This window comes from Notolabrus celidotus, chromosome 7, assembly GCF_009762535.1.
Source record: "Notolabrus celidotus isolate fNotCel1 chromosome 7, fNotCel1.pri, whole genome shotgun sequence".
NCBI classification, from domain to species: Eukaryota; Metazoa; Chordata; class Actinopteri; order Labriformes; family Labridae; genus Notolabrus; species Notolabrus celidotus.
This window is the reverse complement of record NC_048278.1, coordinates 33,281,383-33,303,665: the sequence shown is the minus strand read 5'-3', so window position 1 is coordinate 33,303,665 and position 22,283 is coordinate 33,281,383. Positions and strand designations below refer to the sequence as shown.

The window sequence follows — 22,283 nt, the reverse complement described above, 5'->3', positions numbered from 1 at the left end:
GAAAATTCATGTTAAAACTTTTTTAATGTACATTGAAAATACCTAAAGATAAATACAATTTTTGCTTATTTTATTTTACATTTTGTTTTTTTGTTTTTTTAATGTAGTGATGTTGAAAACTTCTCATGACACCTCTTCTGTCATATGCTTCCCAGATTTTGATGCTGTATTTAACTGGTTTGGAAGGCATATATTGCCTAAGTTGGAATGAACCTCTGAATACCAGTGGCCTTTCATCCACTGTGACATTAGAAATAAGAAAAAGTACTTTTAACCTTTTCCTTTTTTTTTAACTTTAAAATGGGTCAATTTGACCCGCAACACAACTGGAGGGTTAATAAATTAGCTGTGTTAAGCAGTAAAACGTGTGCAGAAGCAGATCAGATGATCCTTTATCCTAGTTTTAAAATTCTTCCAATCTAATTAAACAATCCAGTTTTAGGTGAGCTTAAAACCTTAAGTAGTATGTACAAAAAAAATCAAATATTAACATTTTGTTTCTTAAAGGTACAGTTCATATTTTTTAAAAATCAGTGTATAATCATCTGTATGTAAAAATGGTTTTGTTTTTGTTCACTTAGAATGAGCTTTTTACATCGGAAACAGGTCCCCTTCCACGTTGGCTGCTATATTTCACCGCCATTGTTGTTGTGCCTTGAACCAGGATGAGGGAGAACAAACATTAAAAGCACTTATACCAAAAACAGCTGAAGAGGAGGACTACATATTTGGAGTGTTTGGAGACTCATTTTTACTTCTTATCCTAAAGCATTTTCAGCAACAACAACCATGTATGGCCTGTCAGCATGTATGGCCTGTCAGCATGGGTGTGTGTGTGCATGTATGGCTGAGGGAGCATGCATATAAAGAATATCACCCAATTCAGTTACAGTGGTGGTATATTGTTGATTCAAACTCACATGCATCACAAACAGTGCCTCCAAAATTACCGGCCTCCCCACGCCCAACCTGTCTGACCTCGACGGCATCAAGCCACCAGAGCTCAACCCCGTTTTTCAAACTGCTCCCATCTGACCACGGATAAAGATCCCTCGGTTTGGAAACAAGCTCAGTGTGACTGGAGCTGTCCCCTCTGCCATTGCACTCCTAAACAAAGCACCCCTGTATCTGCTGTGTGTGTATAAATGTGGGTTAATGTGGGGTGTGTGTGTGTGTAGATGTGTGCTGTATGTCTGTCAGGTAGTGTTGATGTGATGTTTTCTGCTCTGTGCAGGCTGTGGCGACACATTTCCTTGTGAGAGGACAGTGAAGGTCCATCTATCTATTGATTGAGGAATGGAACAGAACATTATTCAAAAAGCATCTGTCTGTTTTTTCCTGTGAAATCACAGCTATTATTCCACACAGACATGGCTCATTAGCTCAGATCTAACAGGGCGGCAGACGTTCGTCAGGACTACGATGTTCCTCAGAATCAATCACGAGTTTTTCAGGTCACTGGCGGTAGCAGCTCTGTTGACGAACGTGTCATCTTCCTTTCGCTTCAGGCTTTTGTTAATATTTTGATATCTTGAATATAAAAGTGACAGAGCACTGAGATGGGATGAAAAGCAAAGAGACACTTTTTCTTCCACATTAAAAACACCTTTTTACCAAAGCAGCACTGTACCTCCTCTGATCTTTGTCAGACTTCTCTGTTCTGTGTTTTCCATTATCATTTCATCATTTCATTAGACGCTGCGTTCAAGCCGGGCCTCTGACAGCTTAATAGGAGCCATGCCCCGTCATATTTGATGTCTTTTGTGAACCTCACCTCAGGGTTAATGATTTGGAAATGTGATCATTAACGTTTGACTGACCTGTTACGCCAAGCTCGTTTAAGAGCTCACCAAAGAAGGGAGGTCCCCACAGCGACAGCTTTTAAATTAGTAAATCATTTTATTAATAGTAATTAACAACGGAAAACTAATGGTGAAGTCAGCTATCAGTAGTGTGGTGAGGGTGTTGGGGGCTGTGCGACTATGTGTGCTAACTAACGCTATGTGTGAAAGGTAACCAAAAGCTAAACTCAACATAATCACAAAAGGAAAACAAAAGAGGGTGCCTGGCAGGCACCAGCCTTCAGGAGGGAGAGAGAGAGAGCCATCTTTGATTCCTCCAGCTTTTAAGGGCACCAAGCAGGTGTAGCCAATCCCCCCCCCCCCCCCATAAAACAAAGACCCCCCACTAACAGGGCCTTCCTTCGCTGCAGCTTCTTCTCTCGGTTACTAACTTTGGTCTCCCATGCACCTTCATCATGTTCCTTCCCATCAGCTGTGGACACCTTATGGGCTTGTTTCACATCTGCCTTGTTTTTTTTCTTGTTCTTTTTCACCTGCACTGGGGCCAGTACCTCATGCACCTTCTCCAGAGGGGCAAGCTTGGGAACTCCCTCAGTCGCTTTAACTTCCTCTTGAGCTCCAGTCACTGGTTGTCCATTAGATTGAGCCTTCTTATCACGCGTTTTCTTTTTGTTTTTCTTCTTCTTATCCTCTGGTTTGGCAGGTGTAGCCACAGTGGCCTTGTCGGGCTCGCTGCTGACTTGGGTGATCGGGGATCCCCGCTTTTTCCCGGCCAGCAGACCGCCACAGACAGCAGCCCAGGACAAGCTGAGTAACAGCAGGACTCCAAACGCAGCCGTGGACAGGATTACCCATGTCGGGTACAGCTCAGGCTTCAGATCCAAATAGATTCCGAACTGGGCCAGAACGTATTCATTTCCCAAAGACAAGGCCTCTTTCAAACGAGTGGAAAGCAGCTCGGCTTTCTCAAGCATGAAATCTTTCAAGTCCCCAGCCATCTTTCGGAGTGAACACCAAGTGTTAGCTTAATGCTAACCGTTAACAATCATTGTCAGTATCCGTGTGCTAACCTAACGCTATGTGTGAAAGGTAACCAAAAGCTAAACTCAACATAATCACAAAAGGAAAACAAAAGAGGGTGCCTGGCAGGCACCAGCCTTCAGGAGGGAGAGAGAGAGAGCCATCTTTGATTCCTCCAGCTTTTAAGGGCACCAAGCAGGTGTAGCCAATCCCCCCCCCCCCCCCCCCCCCCCCCCCCCCCATAAAACAAAGACCCCCCACTAACAGGGCCTTCCTTCGCTGCAGCTTCTTCTCTCGGTTACTAACTTTGGTCTCCCATGCACCTTCATCATGTTCCTTCCCATCAGCTGTGGACACCTTATGGGCTTGTTTCACATCTGCCTTGTTTTTTTTCTTGTTCTTTTTCACCTGCACTGGGGCCAGTACCTCATGCACCTTCTCCAGAGGGGCAAGCTTGGGAACTCCCTCAGTCGCTTTAACTTCCTCTTGAGCTCCAGTCACTGGTTGTCCATGAGATTGAGCCTTCTTATCACGCGTTTTCTTTTTGTTTTTCTTCTTCTGATCCTCTGGTTTGGCAGGTGTAGCCACAGTGGCCTTGTCGGGCTCGCTGCTGCCTTGGGTGATCGGGGATCCCCGCTTTTTCCCGGCCAGCAGACCGCCACAGACAGCGGCCCAGGACAAGCTGAGTAACAGCAGGACTCCAAACGCAGCCGTGGACAGGATTACCCATGTCGGGTACAGCTCAGGCTTCAGATCCAAATAGATTCCGAACTGGGCCAGAACGTATTCATTTCCCAAAGACAAGGCCTCTTTCAAACGAGTGGAAAGCAGCTCGGCTTTCTCAAGCATGAAATCTTTCAAGTCCCCAGCCATCTTTCGGAGTGAACACCAAGTGTTAGCTTAATGCTAACCGTTAACAATCATTGTCAGTATCCGTGTGCTAACCTAACGCCTAACCTATGTGTGAAAGGTAACCAAAAGCTAAACTCAACATAATCACAAAAGGAAAACAAAAGAGGGTGCCTGGCAGGCACCAGCCTTCAGGAGGGAGAGAGAGAGAGCCATCTTTGATTCCTCCAGCTTTTAAGGGCACCAAGCAGGTGTAGCCAATCCCTAAACGAGCTGGGAGGGGCAGGCACTCCAGGAGGACCTGAAAGGGGAAAGCAGAGGCAGGAAAACACAGACCCAGGCCTATGGCCGTCACAGACCGTTTAATTTCACTGCTCCTTTAAAAGTCTTCGTTTTTTGGCACCAGGAGATACAAGCTCAGTTGATTCAAACACCTCTTGTAATACAACACAGAGTTATGTGAGAAAATTGGATTGTAACTGAATCCCACTTGACCTATGTGTCTTTTTTTTTATCCCATTCTCTCTGAGTTACTCACTTTTGGATTATCTCCTGGATAGGACTGCCACTTGAATTTCTCACTTTGTATTTCCTTTTTTTCCTTTAAGTACCATTTCTTTGTTCCTGTTTGTCGATCAGATAAGAGTAGAAGACATTCAGGAAAACATCCAGATTGCATTGAATTACCTTCTTGATGGATATGAGCCGCTCTCTGGCTGAGACTTAATACATCACCAAACACTCACAACCTGGAAGGCATACAGTGTCAATGACTTTCAATGACTTGTCAGTTCTATGAACGCACACATATTTTGATGAACGGCTCAATGCAAAACTCATGAACTAGCATGTGAGTGTATTTTAAGCTAGAGACAATGAAATGCCGCTCACTGGAGGATCTGAGGGTTGCACAGAGTTACACAAGACTTCCACCAGATCCGAGTCCGATCCTTCTCCGATCCGCTGCGGTCCGGCTCTGTGCTCTCTAATCCGTCAACACCCACCACAGCACGGAGCAGGACCACTGAACAGCTGGAGTCATGTGACCGAGGTTTTCCCATGGCAATCACTGAATCAAGGATTCTCCTCCTCCTCTCCTCATCCATGTTGTCTTGATCAGCCTCTGAAATCCTCTGACTCGTTGACTCCAGGCCTGCCACCACTCAATATTACATTTTGTTGTCATAGTTAAAGGCACTGTGAGGAGTTTTTAACTGGCTGACAAACTGACTGAAACTGATACTGATGCCTCTTTATGACCCTCAAAAGCAAACAAGACCATCAACAACAACACCAATACCTTCTCTGTTGTCATTTTTAATGCCTGAAACTGCTCTGAGGGGGTAGGTGTCAGAACAGATGATTGACATCTCACTCTAGAAACACCCTTTTTGGCTGTTTTCATGGCAAATAATCACACCGTGTGATAAATCTACATGTTAAAAGACAACAGGATGAGGTTATTGTCTGAAGACACTCATTTTGCATTTACAGGACAAGAGATAAGAGGTATCACTTTGTCCACAAGGGGGCGCCAGAATCAATATAAACCAGAAGTTCCTCACAGCAGCTTTAAGTGAAATACGATCTGGTGATAACACAGTGTTTTATTCTGAAAATTAACCGGATGTTTTCATTTTGTTTTGGTGAAACCTGACTTCCTGTCCCACCCCATCTGCTCTGTTGAGATTGATGCGTCGTGCTCCGGCATCCGGCAAAAACAGAAGTCTTGCGTAACTGATCCAGAGGGCTCCAACCTGCCGGATCAGAGACGCAGCCGGAATGCAACGGAGCGGATCCAGTGGAAGTTAACACATTGACTAGAATAGTAACCTATCAGATCCGGGGCTGTGACGGATCGGAGGCGGACCGGACTCGGATCTGGTGGAATTTGGCCGTTACAGAGCTCTGTGTTTTACTGCAGACAGAGTCAGATTTACCACACCCAGCGGACATTCAGCATGGCGTATGCTGCTTACAATTAAGATGTAGTTGTGGTGATCATGGAGTTAGCTCTTGTGAACATTTGAAGGAGTTTCATGAGCAAATCAGGACAGATAAGATAAGATAAAGCTTTATTGTCTGCCCCAGATGGCGGCAGAAATTCTTCTTTGACAGGGCTCAAACAGGTGCATACACTTCACAGTAAAGACAAAAACAGAAACAAAAACATATAGTTGAAACGCATACTAAAGACAAGCATCCATATACAAAAACAGCAACAGGCTGCAGTGCTTATTTTAAACTGATCTCAACGGGCTTAAAACATGTATGGTTTTTCAGAAATGTAGCTTTTTGAAAACAGACAATAATTCACTTTTTGTGTTTGTGTGTTCAGCGTTTCTTTACTTTTGGCTCTTTCATTGTAGGGGATGGTAAAATATCTCCCCACATTGTCATTTACAAAGCAGATTGTCTTGTGTATTTGAATGTTAGAGTCGGAGCCCTCAGACAAATATTATAATCAGCCAACAAATTATAGTTATATGTTTCCAAGTTTCCAGAGCTGCAATTTTTGTCCTCTGGGCGGCTGACAGGTGAGGGAGACAGAAAATCAACCTGAATAAAAATACTAAACTTACTCTTTATTCATTTGTTTTATAATTAAACTGTTTGACAGGATGCAATTATGCAGGCTTAATTTTGCATTGCGTAGTTTTGGCTAAAGTCTGTCTTTATTTTTTCCACATAATTACTCATAATGAGTAAAAACAATTGTAAATTGATGTGTTGTGAGTTGTACTACTTTATGGGTCATTGTTTAATCAGTAAAAACTACCCTCAATGGGATTCTCTTGGCTTTTAAACTTAATATCTGTCTATGATTCTATGGTAGCATACTGTAATTCATTTAGTTTAGGATATGACAATGATGGAGGGTTAGAGATTGAAGCATAGAAAGCTGTGCTGTCAAAGAAAAGCTAGGTGCAGCTTTAAAAATAAATGAAGGTGACCTAGTTCCTTTGTTGGACGATGAACTATGTTCAAATTTTAATCAGTATGAATTGAACGTTGATGTAGCTTCTGTGAACTTGCACAACACTAACTATCAGTAACATGGGAGTTATTTCAAAAGAAGTCTATTTTGCTCCAGCCAGACTGCAGAAAGCTGGCAGGAATATGCAGACAACAACAAGACTTTAAAAGGCTGCCTAATGCAGTGCACTGATGGTTCAGAGACTAAGAATACACAGAGCAGCCACGTTTTGAAAGCCTCTCTGGACTTTAAAAAAGTGGCACACATTAAACTCTCAACTAAGGTACAGAAGTTTATAACTTTTGGACACATTCACAAAACAAAGCACATCACTTGTTATTTGCTGTAGAGGACAATTCAGCCCAGCTGCAAACACAGCGGTGAAGCCAAAAACAGTGTGTCGCTGCAGACAGTGAACAGCAGCTAGCTTGTTCCACTCGCCCTAATGAGCTGTAATGTGTCCTCAACTCCTGCACTTTGCATTTTAATAGGAGAGGAACTTTTAATGGGTGAAGGCAGCACAGATGCACTGTATGTGTACAGAAGTTGTGTGGTGTGCTGTACTATCATCTTGCAGTTTGGGTTTGTTTGGAAGAAGTCATTGTTTTTGAGGGGCCTCGCTGAAAACAAAGAAAACAAAAACTAACGCTCAGGGATTATGCTTTAGAGCCAAGTTAATGTTTTTATCTGTTATCTAGCTCATGACTACCAGTGGCAGAACCAAGCACTGTAGCTTATTAGCACGACTGCAGCTGAATACCTCACTCATGGGGACTCATTGTGAGCCAGTGGGGAAATTATAGGACCCAAAGACATTGGGTCCCTCAGAGTATTTTCTGGCCTGTTCCTCCCACCAAGAGTTCTGTATTTTGGCACCAAAACTTTCTCTTTTTCTTACTACACTGTCTCTCATGGTGTTTGTCTAAGGGCCCTCAGGATTAAGACCTGCAGTTGAGCCCTACTGCCAGTCAAATGAGAAATATATTAAAACTCATCTTAGCTTTTTAGATCACATACACTTTAATTAATCCTGTAACTGTGTCAAATGTGTTTTGGAATTATTTTTAAACACATACTAACAATTTGAAATTCACAAACTGTGGCTGTATCTTCCTCTGAGATCAGTCCAGTTAATCCAAATTTCTGAGCACCATAATTTACAAACCAGTGCTTCACAAAAGGGGCCACTGGTCCTGCATTCAAATGTTTGCAGTGGTTTCCCATGACCATAAATATCAAATTTGAGAAATGCAAGTGTTTCTTCTTTAACTTTGTGATTGTATTGTATCTTTAACTGGCCAAAATAAAAGCCCAGAATAACAACACTGCTTAAATCTCAATGTTGGTTTAAAGATTAAGCTTAAATATAGTCCCTCAGATTCAATGGTTGGTAGTTGGATTCAATGGCCACAGTGCCTGAAAATATAACTTTAAAAAAACAATTGAGTTAATGTTTGAGTCTCAGTTTTAGCCTGCTTAACTGTTATGAATCATGCTAAACTGAACATTTTCATTATCTGTATAGTCTCACATTAGGGTTTTTCCATTGGCATTCTGCACAGTTATAGAAAACTTCAGAATCTAATGTCCTCTTCCTCATGACTTTTAAAGTCTGTTGGCATTTTCTTCTCTCTGAACCATTCTTCTAACTTTGCCAAAGCCCACACTGTGTTGTGGTTTGTCCTTGCTTCATGTCTGTTGTCTTTAATTTGGTCTCCATCTCTTTCACTGAGCTCCTTGTTTGTTTAATACCCCTTGTTAGTGTCTGCACTGTTCTCCTCCTCTCTTCTTCTTTTCTCTGCTCCAGACTGGTCAGCCATTAACCATGAACCTAAAGTTTACTGCTCTCTTAGTAAATTGAGACTAATATAAAAAATATCCTGCATATTGTTTATCAAGGCGTTTTTGACACATTGTCAACAGGAAGAGGTAAAATCAAACTCTATAAATGTGCCTGACTCTTTTCTGTGGATTGATTTAATATGATGTGTGTAATCAGATCGTCCCTGGCTCTTGCTTGTCAGAATTATTTACTGTTATGAGGTTTTGACCAATCAGAATCAAGTATTTGACACAGCCAGGTGATTAGTAGGAACGCTGGGTAATACATCCTGATGATAAACGTCATGTATGGTTGAAGATGTAAAAGGGGCTTGGCAGAAAACGTCAACTCAAACATGTTATCTTTATTTATGTCATCCTTGTTGAGATATAAGTCACTTATCAGTCTACATGAGACAGCCAGGGTCTCCTGTGGATTTCCAGCCAATTAGGACCTGTGCGAATGTCAGCCTGTTACCAGAGTATCAAAATGTTCCTGCTAAAGTTAATCATTTTTCCAAGATCATTTCATGTCAGTGTTTCTAAATAATAATAATAATAATAATAATAATAATAATAATAATAAAATTAAAAAATTAAAAAATAATGAATAGAAAGATTAAACAAAAATGTAATAATAATAATAATAATAATAATAATACTACAATAAAAAATAATGAATAGAAAGATTGAACAAAAAATATAATAATGATAATAATAATAATAATAATAATAATAATAATAATAATAATAATAATAATAATAATAATAACGCAAGATAATCAGCTTAATGGATGCAAATCAAACTGCAATAATGAAAATTGAATATTGAATACCCCCCCCAAAAAATATATATATATATATATATATATATATATATATATATATATATATATATATATATATATATATATATACCATGTACCAATAGCAAAATATATTTGTAGAGTCAAAAGTTTTGTCTAATAAAAAAAAGAAGATGAGTAATAAACTGTCACTTTAATTTTCTTTATCCAGGTGAGTTTTGTTCTAACAGCAACAATTCTATCATCAAACTAGGTGTAAAAACACATGAGTGTATTCCCCTGAAACATGTACCTATTCCTTAAATAAAGACAACATGCACAAAAGCATCATGACTGCAACTGTCAGTAACATCTGGCTACACAACTACGCAATTGTAAACACTTCATTTTTATATGTATTTATTTGTTTTAATCTTCTCTCCACACATCGCTTGTTTTTACATTCTAGTTGTGCTCATATTTTTCCCTCCCTGTCAGGAATTCTTTCTCTCTCTGCTGCAGCAGCAGCTACCTAATTTCCCCGCAGGGTTCCATAAAGTTTTATGCTATCTCACCAACGACTCGATGATCACTCTGCCAGATGCTCATGATTCTTGCGCTGAGAGCTTCTTTTTCAGCCCCATGCTGTGATTTAGGGACAGGATCTGCGTTGTTAGAGTGGAGTATTTGTCTTTGAAAGATTCTTCCCATGTATCTCGGCTGTAATTACTTGGCTTTCCTTTCTTTTGTTGTGAAGTCGTTTCTTCAGGCTTCTGCTGGAGTTGCTGCTGCAGTTCTTTTTTCGGCTGACAAATTGGCTCCATATTGCCTGTGCAAAGAGAGAACACACATTTACATTGCTTCTGTATTTGTTGAATTTAGCACAAAAACAAACTGTTAACTCAGATGTACACAGTCTTCTTTTAGGTTCTCCTGAGGCTCTGGTTTATGACTGCGTTGGACTGTCAGTCGCCTCTGTGCTCACTCATTGGGAATCCATAGCCAGGTGCCACTCAGTCATATCAGGATTCGTTCTCCTTCTATTCTCTGTCTGGATACACATTATTGATTCTTCTCAACACTAAGCCTCTGACTAAAGCACTGAACTCTCCCTCCTGACACACTTTCCTTTATTTCTATCTCTAATCTTCTATCAATTTACCACCTTTCTCTCTATCGCAACCTCTCATGTGTGCTCCCTTTTGTCCCTTAATTCTGCAACGGATTGCAAATAATACATGTCATCTGGTGCAATGTTTAATCAAAACATGCATTATGTCCACATTAAGCAGAATACATTTGCAAACACACCTGTAATCATGTTTCAGCTTTGCATACACACTCATTCATCACTATTATTCTGGCTGGATAAGTCTGAAACATTTAAAATCTCAAACCACTGGCTTGGAAAAAGCTGAACTTTTGCTAAATGTGATCACAAATTAAAACATCAAAGTTTAACAACCTACTGCAGAGCTGCTGTCCATAACCTCCAGTACTGCTGAGGTTTTTCCATTTTGTTTTGACAGGTAGTCATTATCACAGGACAGACGGTGGAATGGTCGCCATGCTTTCTTTTATTTTCTGACAACAGAGACCGGAAAAAAAATGTTTGAATGATAGAAACTATCTTATGAATGTAGCTGCATAAAAACAGACTGAATTTAAAAGCGGTGTGTCCAGACTTGTGGCCCAAATGGGGCACCAACAAAGGCAGGGGAGCCAGGGTATGTGTGCACAACAGTCAAAGCTACCTGCTTTTTTCTGTGCCTTGCTGTATGCTAATTTGCTAGCATCTCTGACATACCAAACAGGGATATCATACTGCATGTCAGACTGATGTAACCCAATCTGCAGCTTTAAAGAGCAAATATTAACTAAACTAAGTAACTGATTAGCTGTCTTTTAAAGCATACTAGTGTGTTTGTCTCAACCAAGCTGCAACATCCATACCTAGAATATGAAGCCCAAGCAGAAGTGCTAAAAAACTGCAGTTCATCGAGCGTCCACATGAGGCTGGCTGCAGAAACACTGGAAACCACATACACACCCATTCAACAATGACAGTCTTTACAGCAATTATAAACAAGTTTACAGCCTGCTTCAAAAAACAGTTACGGCCTGAATAGCTCATTTCTCAGGGTTGAATTGACCTAAAACTCCTTAATTTTGAAGATAATAAACTTACAAGTTTTGCCTTAATAAGGGCATGCCTGACTTGATTGACAGGCAGGCACCCTGTAGCTGTTAGCGAAGAGGCTAAAGGCCCGCCTCTTTACCTCACACTAGCTCAAAGTAAAGTTGAGTTCAGCATTTCCAATATGGCACCCGTTGATGATTGGCTTCAAAACAGTGCTTCAGGCACAGATGAGTGACGTCAGGGATACTACTGCCATTTATTATACAGTCTGTGGTCTCAACTAGCTCATGCTAACTGTAGTTTAAAAACAGAGCATTGACTGGCTAGCCTCAACGCTTCAGAGTAAGACTAGACCTGCTAACCTCTCCATATTTAGACAGCATTCAGACCTGATTTCGAGTCAGTTCTCTTCTTGCGGGTTTAAACATGTCAAATCCAGTTCCTTCTTTGGTTTTTGCACCAAACAAATCAAGAAACAAACCCCTTCTCTGTTGTTTCCTCAGTTACAGACACATTTTTGGTGATGGTGTATTGATGTGCATGATTTTATCACTAAGCCAACCATCATTAGTCTTCCACAACAAATATTCAAGCAATGTATAATCAAGACTTTGGTTTTACCCATGCTCAGATAATGTCAGTGTCCTTGCACACCATAGAAAAGTATTCATATTGCTTAGATTTAACTTTTCTTTCCAGTGAGGATAGGTAATAAAATTATTGTGCCAGCCATATGAAATTCAAGCTTTTTGGTTGGTGTTGTTTCTGCACAAAAGCTCTAATGTGAGCTGAGCTCAGTGTGTTATTGAGCTGCTGGTTTATCGGCTAATTTGTAACCTGTTTCTTTTTATTAGGTGGCTGTTATCTAAACTCTGTTTGTGTCTTCTCTCTTTCTCTTACCTTAGACTGTTGCCTTGCCATGACGAGCGAGGAGGAGGAGGGCCCCAACGTTGCAACATCAACAGCAACCACACCATTAGCAACAACAGTCTCCAGAGTAACAACAACCATAACCAGGGCGAGTGATAGCAATGACGCCATCACATCCTCCTCCCCCTGCAGGCCCTCCTCATACCAACTCCCATGTCCCAAGGAAAAGGAGGAGAAAGAGGAGGAAATAGAGGAGCAGGTGGAGATAATACAGGAAGAGAGGATTGAGAGGGAGGAAGAAGAGGAGGAGGAAGTGGTGGAGTGCGAGGGGGACGATGAAGACGACGATGACAGCAGTGACACCAGTGTGTTAGTAGTGCCCTACCCCGAGCTGGTTCCTGTGGTCTTCTTCTGTCTCAAGCAGACGACCTGTCCTCGCAGCTGGTGCATCCGCATGGTTTGCAGCCCATATCCTTTTTTAAACTGGGAATGGTAACCAGAGCTCTGTTTTTAAAATGCATAATACACCATGGTTGAATCTGTTACCATTTCAAGGCTTGTTTTCAAAGTGAAATTTCTCTTTTGGTTGTGGTTCGGCTCTGAGCTGACTCAAACTTTTGGTTTTCAAGTTCACAGCAGCCCAAGTTCCAAGCTGAGTTTCTGTGTGGTTTCATATTATTGAATTTGCCTCCCGTGGTGAGGCCAGCACTGTTCTTTGGTTATTTGATATGTGATGTGTGTGGTGCATTGGAAGCTGGACCCAAGGCCAGATATTGACAGGTATGGATAACATCAAGGGCCCTTTCTGCACCTGCTCTTTTTGAATAGATCAGACAAACATGCTGTGTTCAGAGAGTGCATGAAAGAAGCATGCTTAAAATACACAAGTGCTGGGATTGAGAGAGGCAATGACAAAGGAAAGAGTGGGAATTCTCAATATGGAGTACGCTTTTAATATGATATTGATATTGTTCTGTGGATGAGCCCTTTTGAATTAGCAAACATTGGTTTCACAGCTGTCCCTACCCAGAGCTATGCATTGCTTAGATTCTGTGTCAGTGTTGCAAGGTGGACCCAAATGCAGCAGCCAAGAGAAAGGGCAATGTTTAAGAATGCTAATTTACAGAAAATGGCTAGGACACATAGAGCTATGATGAAATGCATGGCAGGCTTTAACAGAACCAGGGTTAGAAGGCAGGGTGGATACACAGGAAGGGATAGAAGACTCCAGATTACAGTGTGTCATGGCTGTAACAATGAGAGTCAGACTTCCAAGTGTTGACTCATCTGCTAAAGATGATAAAGTAACCATGGATAAATTGTCTTGTACAGTCCTACAACAAAATCTTGAACTATCCCTCACAGCAACAAGTGAATTTGATTCCTCTCCTAACATTTAAGATGTAATTGTTGGTCTGAGGTTATGATTTAATGTTGAAATGTTGGAATCTTCGAATTGCATGGTACGCTTTATTTACATACTGGTGCGCCATCATCATTTCCAGTCGTCTCCATTCAGTCCAGAGTGCCGCACATCAGTCAATGTCTGTTTTTGTCGCACTCTGACCTTTTTCCAAGTGCTTCCTGCTGATAATCTTTGAGCTGTTCAGAGAGGCGCTGGCGTCATCATTGTTGCTCTTTCAAGACAAGCAGTAATACCCCGCAAGACTTGTCGCCCTGGTGACCAAGAAATTGGATGAGAGTCATGCATTACGTCACATGTGCATTGTACAGTGCTCAGCATAAATGAGTACACCCTCTTTGAAAACTAAGATTTTAATACATTTCTCAATTAACACAAGAACAATTTCAAAAATGTTGGCAAAACTGAGTGTCATAGAAAATGTGTTTAACTCATATCATGAAAGTAAGGTTAATAATATAACTTTGATAACAAAATCTTCAGTTTTGCTCAAATTAATTGTAGCAAAAATGAATACTTGAATGACTTCTTGTCAATTAGAATTTTGTAGTCCACGATTTAGCCTTGCTCCCAAGACTTTCATTGGGGTGTACTCATTTTTGCAACATGGGCTTGGTTGAATTTGTTAGAAAAACTACTTTTTTCTGTGCACAAATTAACAAATCTTGTTGGCAATCAATGGCCCACATGTGTGGGCGTATTGCATAGTATTGTATCCCAAAAAAATACTGATCCTGAAAGGAAACTAAAGGTTTTCTAACAAACCTGTTAGGGGTGTACTCATTTATGCTGAGCACTATATGTGTGAGAAATTATTTTTGGATCAAAGTTTGGACTGTCAAGACCTGGATTGGACAACATTCCACCCGGGCCTAAAATACAGTGCAGGTATGGTAGATTAGTTCAGCTTTGAATGGTAGTTTTCAATATACTCTCATAAGAAGTTATGTGTACTTTCTGCAGGTGTTATAGCTTCATTTTGTACACTACAGAGTGTGTGTCCTACTCCAGGGTGATGGCTGGGTCATGAAATACTTGTCTTCCCTAATCTGTAGTCCTGCTACCTTAACAGTCTTCTGCAGTGTTTGCATTCTTGAACACCAGTGCATGCACACACACTGACACACCAATTGTAACTCTGCCTGTACAAGAAATGACAGGAGCACTAGATTACAGTTGTAGCGGTGCCCTGCGTTAGCTGCCTCCAGGTTCAGCAGACACTTCTTATCAAGCTTCTTAAGAGCAATAGTCCTAGTGAAGTCATGTGTGACTCACACACTTACAAACTCTCCTTACAAAGAGGTCATATCTGTGAGTAGTAACACGGTGGAGTGTGAGGAGTGAGAGTGTGGAAAAGTAGAGATCTGACTGACTGTGGAGATTTACTGAATAAGAGATGGAGAGAGAAGATGATGAGGGATACAAGCAGAGAAAGAAAGGGTGGATGAAAACAAAGAACACAGGAAGAAAACTGCAATGAAGATTAGTGTGGGCTGAAGAAGGTAAAAACTTATTGTGGACTAAGAGAGATGTAGGTGGGAGGCTAAAGTGAAAGTACAGTATACGTTGATGTATGTGTTTACGTTCACTTTTCATGCACATGTGTGCTGAACAGCTGTGTTCTGGGCTTTTGCTGCATGATTGATAAGAGCGTTTTCTTCTCAAGGACAAACCAGGTGACACAAATGGTTCCAGTGAAAGGGAAGAAGAGATATTGCAACACATTTTCAGTTTGACATATTCACCCATTTGGTGAGGTCAGGGAGGCTTTGTCCATGTTTTAAACACTGAGTGACTAACACAGCAACATCACATCCATCCTCTCATCCAAATCTGGATCTGACAAACCTTACACAATCAGAATGTCAATCAATCAATCTTTATTCATATAGCGCCAGATCACAACATGTTATCTGAAGACTCTTTCCAAACAGAGCAGGTCTAGACCGTACTCTATGTTCTATTATTAACAAAGACCCAACATCAAGACAGGATAAGATCCAGTCCCATCTTACAGACAGGACTCAGTCTGATCTCATCTTAATCCACCATGAGCAGAGCACTTTGCAGCATTTAGCAAGTTATAGTGGCAAGGACAAACTTCCTTAAACAGGCAGAAACCTCCAGCAGGACCAGACTCATGTTAGACACACATCAGCTGAGGCTGAGTTGGGGTTGGAAAGAGGGATAGAGAGAGATGTAAGTGACGAGACGGAAAGTAGTAGTTGTAGCCATAGACATATAAAGAGTAGACGCTGCATTGGCTGCTGGGGCGCAAGAAATACGGCCGCAATCTTGGTCCGGTCATCCTACCCATGATCCTACCTGTAAACGTAAACTGAAGCAGCAGAGACTTCAAGATGCCAGAGCACTGTGCGGCAAAATACCTCATCATACATCACATATATCACATATCAGAACATTCTATTACTGTTAAGCCCACTATGAATGTTAAAATACGCCCAACCATGTGTCCTGTATCATACCTACATGTATGACGTTTGCAGAAAAAAAAAACCTGCATGAAAATCAGTTTAGTATTCAGCAAGTTATGATTGATTAAATGCACTGACACTTAATTGCGCCTGCCAAACAGATTACGCTGAGTGGAGCGGGTGACCAGACCAAGATGGCGGCCCCACGTTTCATCAGCGCAAATAGGTAGTAGCGGTCAATGCAGCGTCTACTCTTTATTATGTCCATGGTTGTAGTAGCTGGAGTCTGGTATGTTCACAGCAGCAGGCCGTCTATGTCAGAGATCCAGAGGAACCTATGGGACAAGGGAGATCAGGGACTCCAGAAAGGTCTATGGTTAGTAACTTTAATGGGACAGGAAGAGTTCAAGTAAGTGATCGGGAGAGAGAGGGGATCCCAGTGTGTCACTTCTCCTGGCAGTCTAAGCCTATAGCAGCATAACTAAGAGCTGGTCCAAGCCACAAGCTAAGTCCAGAAACATATTGGTGACATTATGGAGCCATGCCCATGTCTCTGGCTCAGTGGTAGAGTTGGTTGTCTCTCAATCAAAAGGTTGGTGGTTCAGTCCCATCTCCTGTAGTCTACATGCCTGAATGTCCTTATAGGCAAGACACTGAACCCCAAAGTGCTCCTGAGCTTTAAAGCCAGCAGCAAATGACTGGGATTAGTGTATATTCATGGGCACTTTACAGAGCAGCCTCTGCCATCAGTGTATAAATGAATGGGTGAATGTGACATGTAGTGTAAAAGCACTGAGTTTTTTTGAAGACCAGGAAGTGCTACATAAGTACACTCCATATGCCATTTGTATTGAGTCTGTTTTATAGACAGTCTGCCTTTTTACCTATCATTAAGCGTGCATCACATTAGCTTTAAGTGGAGCCTGACACAAATTTATGAGCAGCTACCAAGAAATCGACAGAAAAGAAACACACAGGGAGAAAATAAAGAGTTGGAGGGTTGGGTTGCTCAGTAAGCAAGCCATCCATTTAGGTCTAACATAAATTTCGTCCAAGTAGAAATATGTCAAGTCAAGTAGAAGTAACTCCTGGCTCTGTCTGTGTTTTGATCGTCTGTCTTTAATTGTGTCTCGTCCCGTCTCTGCTGCTTCCTGCTGTATCTCTCTAAGCCTCTGTTACAAGTATTCCAGCCCCACTGTATTTCCTCGAAAAGCTCTTAAGTGGATTAAGTATAATTTTCTCCATTACACTAAGCCCCTGTGTTGTGTGTAGACTGACTGTCAGAAACTAAGACAGGTGAAATTACAGCTCTGCAGTGCGATTGTTTTGATGACACTTCAATCTGAGATTTATGTCAGACAGACGAATAAGACCGAACAGAGGGTTGACCATCTGGACTCCCGTCGTTGATATAAAGGCAGCACTTACTGCGAAATATTGAGGCTGTCAAGCTTTACAGCTCTGTATTCTTATAACAAATCACCAAAGTCGCATATAGAATAGTGTTTGAGGAGTCACCGGCCTTTTGCTGCTCTACTGCTGATTCAGGAAATGTGGGGTGTTATGCAAGCTCTAGTGGGAAAATAGAGTCTGGTATATTTTTCAGCGTCTCTGGATGAATCTGCATTTTTGTTTTCCAATATTACTGGAAATGAAAACTTTTCAGAACAAATAGTGCCAAAAAAAGTGTTAACTCAAAAACACCATTTTGCCTTCATCCCAGTGGGCTTTAACTGAGTAGATTGTGTTCAGCCATATTTGTTATTGGTAAAATGTCCCTTCTAAAAATTGGTATCAGCCTTAAAAGTTCTACTGTTGTGCTAGTTTGTCGATTTTCTAAAACTTGTAATGTTCTTAATGCAAAGCCTGGCAGTAGGAATGCTGATTCCTGTTTGTTTGTTGGTTAGTTTTTCAGCTTTGATGCCAAAGTATGAAATCTAACAATATTTTTCACCTAATGCAAACCATAGCTAGAGTTAGCCAACAGTTTGTGAGTGATTATGAATGGAAGAATAGATAGGGATGGACACTTTGCACAGTAACCTCTGCTATAAATGAGCATGTGAATAAGTGAATGTGACGTGGTGTAAAAGCAGTTCATGATCTCAAGACTAGAAAAGCTATATATGAGTCTTGTTTATTTAAAGACTAGATTATGACAGGATCCATGTAAAAGATAGATTTTCTTTAGCTTTGCTTGTCAGCTAAAGCATGCCAAAAAACCCAACCCCTGACATTCACTTACACTTTTAAGATAGGATACTGTAGCAATACGACACAATATTATGCAATATGATCCGTTAATATGCCATGCATTACGAAACCTTACATTACGTTTCGTTACACCAGTTTCGTTATGGTACTATACGTTATATGTTACACTAAGTTACATTAAGATACGTTTAGATATGTTAGGATATGGTATGTTATGATAAGCTACATTACATTAAGAAACGTTGTTATGATACGTTGTGATCCTTTACGTTGTGAGCCGTAACGTTACGATATGTTTTGTTACGAAATGTTTTGTTACGAAATGTTACGTTACGATACGTTACACTACAATACGTTAAGATACAATATGTTACGTTACGATATGTTACATTATGATCCGTAACGCAACAATGCGTTAACATAATGTATGATAACGTAACATATCGTATGTTAATGTAACGTATCATAACGTAACATATCATATCTCAATGTAACATATTGTAACGTAACATATCGTATCTTAACGTATTATGCTGTTATGTATCTTAACGCATTGTAGCGTTACGGATCACAATGTAACATATTGTAACGTAACATATTGTATCTTAACGTATAGTAGCATAACATATCATAACGTAACATATAGTGTCTTAATGTATTGTAGCATAGCGTATCATAATTTTACATATCATAACGCAACATATCGTTTCGTAACGTATTATGGTGTTATGTATCTTAACGCATTGTAGCGTTACGGATCATAATTTAACATATCCTAATGTAACATATTGTATCTTATCGTATTGTAGCGTAACGTAACGTATCGTTATGTAACATGTCGTAACGTAACATATTGTATCTTAAGATATGTTACATCACGATACGATACGCTACATTACGTTAAGATATGATACATTGCAATATGTTATGTTACTTTTTGTTACGTAACACTGCATTTCTTTAATATGCACAGGACTTGTATTGCACAAAATCTTCACAAAATAACATAAATAAGAGAAAGCATGGTTCAAGGTTCAGTGGATTGTCATTCAAACATGTTAAAAACATGGAAAGAAAATTGGTACCCAGCTCCAGCTGCCTAAACAATAAATATAATTGTATTGTAGCATAACCTGAAAGCCGACGATAAAAAGAACAACTACAACACAAATGATAAGAGTAGAACATCATGACTCTATTGCACAAGCCCTAACCTCAAGAAGTGTTATTCAACATTTGGATCTGTGTTGGCAGAAAGGAGATTTTAAAGTGGATCAGTTTGCATGTTAGGACTTTGTATCACCTGCCTGATGGTAAGAGCTCATACTCAGAGTGGAGAGCATACAATGGGTCAGGAAACACTCTCTGTGCTTGCTGAAGAACAGGCTGCTCATATTAGAATGAGTAGCTTAAAGTTAAACCAAATATGGCTGATACAATCATGAAGTTCTCCATCCACCTAACACTTCAGTCTCTGTAGCCTGCTGTGCTCTGAGCGGGTTTCAGCGGGACTCTTTCAGTCAAGGTGTGAATAGTGTTCTCATACAGAGTATGGATACCCTCCTTCTCTCCCACAGCTACTGAGTTTACACCTCACCAGCACTCAGCATTCAATTTAATCACCGTGACCGACTGAGAGGAAATATGGCTGACTATAGGAGTGTGTGCAGGCGTGCGTGCATGTGTGTGTGTGTGTGTGTGTGTGTGTGTGTGTGTGTGTGTGTGTGTGTGTGTGTGTGTGTGTGTGTGTGTGTGTGTGTGTGTGTGTGTGTGTGTGTGTGTGTGTGTGTGTGTGTGTGTGTGTGTGTGTGTGTGTGTCCTTGTTCCTTTCTGAAAATGAAAAGGCTGATATTGACCCGGCCCACTTTCTCACATTGTGAGTTCAGATTGAGTGGTGCAGTGGATTGATCCACAAGTGAAATCCTCTTTGTGTGAATGAATACATTTGGCCCACTACCGGAACTTGTCTGCATTTGTGTTTGTGTGTGTATGAGTGTGTGTGTGTGTGTGTGTGTGTGTGTGTATGCTTAATTTTACTGTGGAGGGATATTGGCTCACTTTGGGTGAAGACAGAGTGCAGTTGTAAAAGTAAATTGGAGAGATATAAATCCTTAAATCTACCTTGCCTTTTGGCCACATACTGAGCATGTGAATTATGAATGAAAGAACTGATAAGAAAGAGAAAGACGAAGGGAGGAAGATACTGAGTGAGCAGGGGCTTAAATCACACCAAACTATTTTCTAGAAGGGAATACTTTTAAGAAAGCATACTTTTTAAATCTGATGTTTAGGAGTTTTGACCATCAACTTTATTGATTATCATGAAGTTTCAATCAATTTAATGTCAGACAAACAGGTTATTCAGCATCAAAGTGCCCATTTTTTAATGTATCTTGCAATGGTTGGTTAAACTTTGCAATTTTACATTGTAGTAGGATCAGTAATCAGTAGGATGAGATGAGATACCACAAACAGCGATGCTGTTAAGGGCCGGCTGTGGCTCAGTGGGTAGAGTCGATTGTCTATCAATCAGAAGGTTGGCGGTTCGATCCCAGCTCCAGCAGTTACATGCCGAAGCGTCCTTGAGCAAGACACTGAACCCTGAATTGCTCCCTCTGTTGTTCAGCGGTGTGTGAATGTGAACGAATGAGATCAGCTAACACTGATGGTCCCTCACTACATAGCTCTGATCCCTCTACGCACCACAAACACTGCCACCAAAATCATCCGCCTCCCCACACCCAACCGGTCTGACCTCAACAACGGAGCCATCATACGCAGAGCATGGACTATAACACTGGACCCCCAACACCCCCTCTACTCACTACTCCCCTCCGGTCGCAGATACAGATCCCCATACTGTAGACGAGCCCGGTTTGGCAGAAGCTTCGTCCCATCGGCCATTGCACTGCTAAATAGAATGCCATTGTAATGTGTCCGGTGTGTTTATATGTGTCCTGTGTGCATATATGTGTCCTGTGTGTTCATATGTGTTTGGTGTGTTCATATGTGGGATGAGGTGCACCATTGTTGTGAGGCTGGGTGGATGTTTATTGTTTATTGTGGTTATACATGTATTCCTGTACAGACGGTGGCAACAAATCTCCTTATGAAGGACAAATATCTATCTATCTATCTATCTATCTATCTATCTATCTATCTATCTATCTATCTATCTATCTATCTATCTATCTATCTATCTATCTATCTATCTATCTATCTATCTACCATCAGTGAGTGAATGGGTATGAATGGGTGATAGTGACAAGGGGTGTAAAAGCGCTTTGAGTGGTCAGAAAGACTAGAAAAGCGCTTTATAAGTACAAGTCCATTTACTATTTACCATTTGTTGACTGCTGATTTTCAGCCAGATGCAGGGGCTTTTTAGGGGCAAGATTATCTACCCCTGAACTAAATTCAGGGGCAAGATTATCCACCCCTGAACTAAATTTAGACCCTGGGTCCACCGGTCGAAATGCATGTAGTTCCTTGTTAAAGTCCCTAGTTTTGGGGTAAAGTTCCTCTGGTTGAAAAACGCCTTCATATTGTTTTATATGGAACACAGTTTGGCTTGTATATGGTATGTAATTTATTTTATATAGAACATAGTTTAAAAGGATAAGAGATCCAAAAAAAGGTGACAGTAAAACAATGACGCACCAGAAGATATATCTTCTTCTGCAGCAGCATGGGCAGCCATGGATCAGCAGAGTCAGGGTCAAATAACTTAACTTTCAGTCACCTTATATAAACAATCGATGAATCAGGCAGACAATATTGACATCTGTGACTACATTGATCTTAAAAAACCATGATAGAGCCATGATAAAGAGACAAAAAGAATAGTAATTCCTACAAAATGTAAGCTCTCAAAAACAGTTCATTATATCAGATTAAAATTCAAAAGGTGTCTCATATTTAAACATAGTGTGTACCCTCTGTTCTGT

The 22,283-nt window shown here is 40.7% G+C and overlaps 3 protein-coding genes across 3 annotated transcripts in view; 1 reads left to right on the top strand and 2 right to left on the bottom strand.

The window, feature by feature from the left end:
- Positions 1-22,283, top strand: part of cacna1ia (calcium voltage-gated channel subunit alpha1 Ia) — a 427,222-nt gene that overhangs the window by 108,477 nt on the left and 296,462 nt on the right. The window contains exon 3 of the mRNA XM_034687815.1: positions 12,300-12,732. Coding sequence (XP_034543706.1) covers positions 12,314-12,732 — 419 coding nt within the window. The 5' untranslated portion in view covers positions 12,300-12,313. The remainder of the gene's footprint in view (positions 1-12,299; positions 12,733-22,283) is intronic.
- LOC117815590 (protein LYRIC-like) lies at positions 1,440-2,800 on the bottom strand. The gene is made up of 2 exons (XM_034687394.1): positions 2,193-2,800; positions 1,440-1,530 (listed from the first exon to the last, which is right to left on the bottom strand). Exons 1-2 carry the CDS (start codon positions 2,798-2,800, stop codon positions 1,440-1,442), a joined length of 699 nt encoding a protein of 232 aa, XP_034543285.1.
- On the bottom strand, positions 2,854-3,695 carry LOC117815589 (protein LYRIC-like). Its single transcript, XM_034687393.1, has 2 exons — positions 3,088-3,695; positions 2,854-2,878 (listed from the first exon to the last, which is right to left on the bottom strand). The coding sequence occupies exons 1-2, from the start codon at positions 3,693-3,695 to the stop codon at positions 2,854-2,856; spliced, it is 633 nt and encodes a 210-aa protein (XP_034543284.1).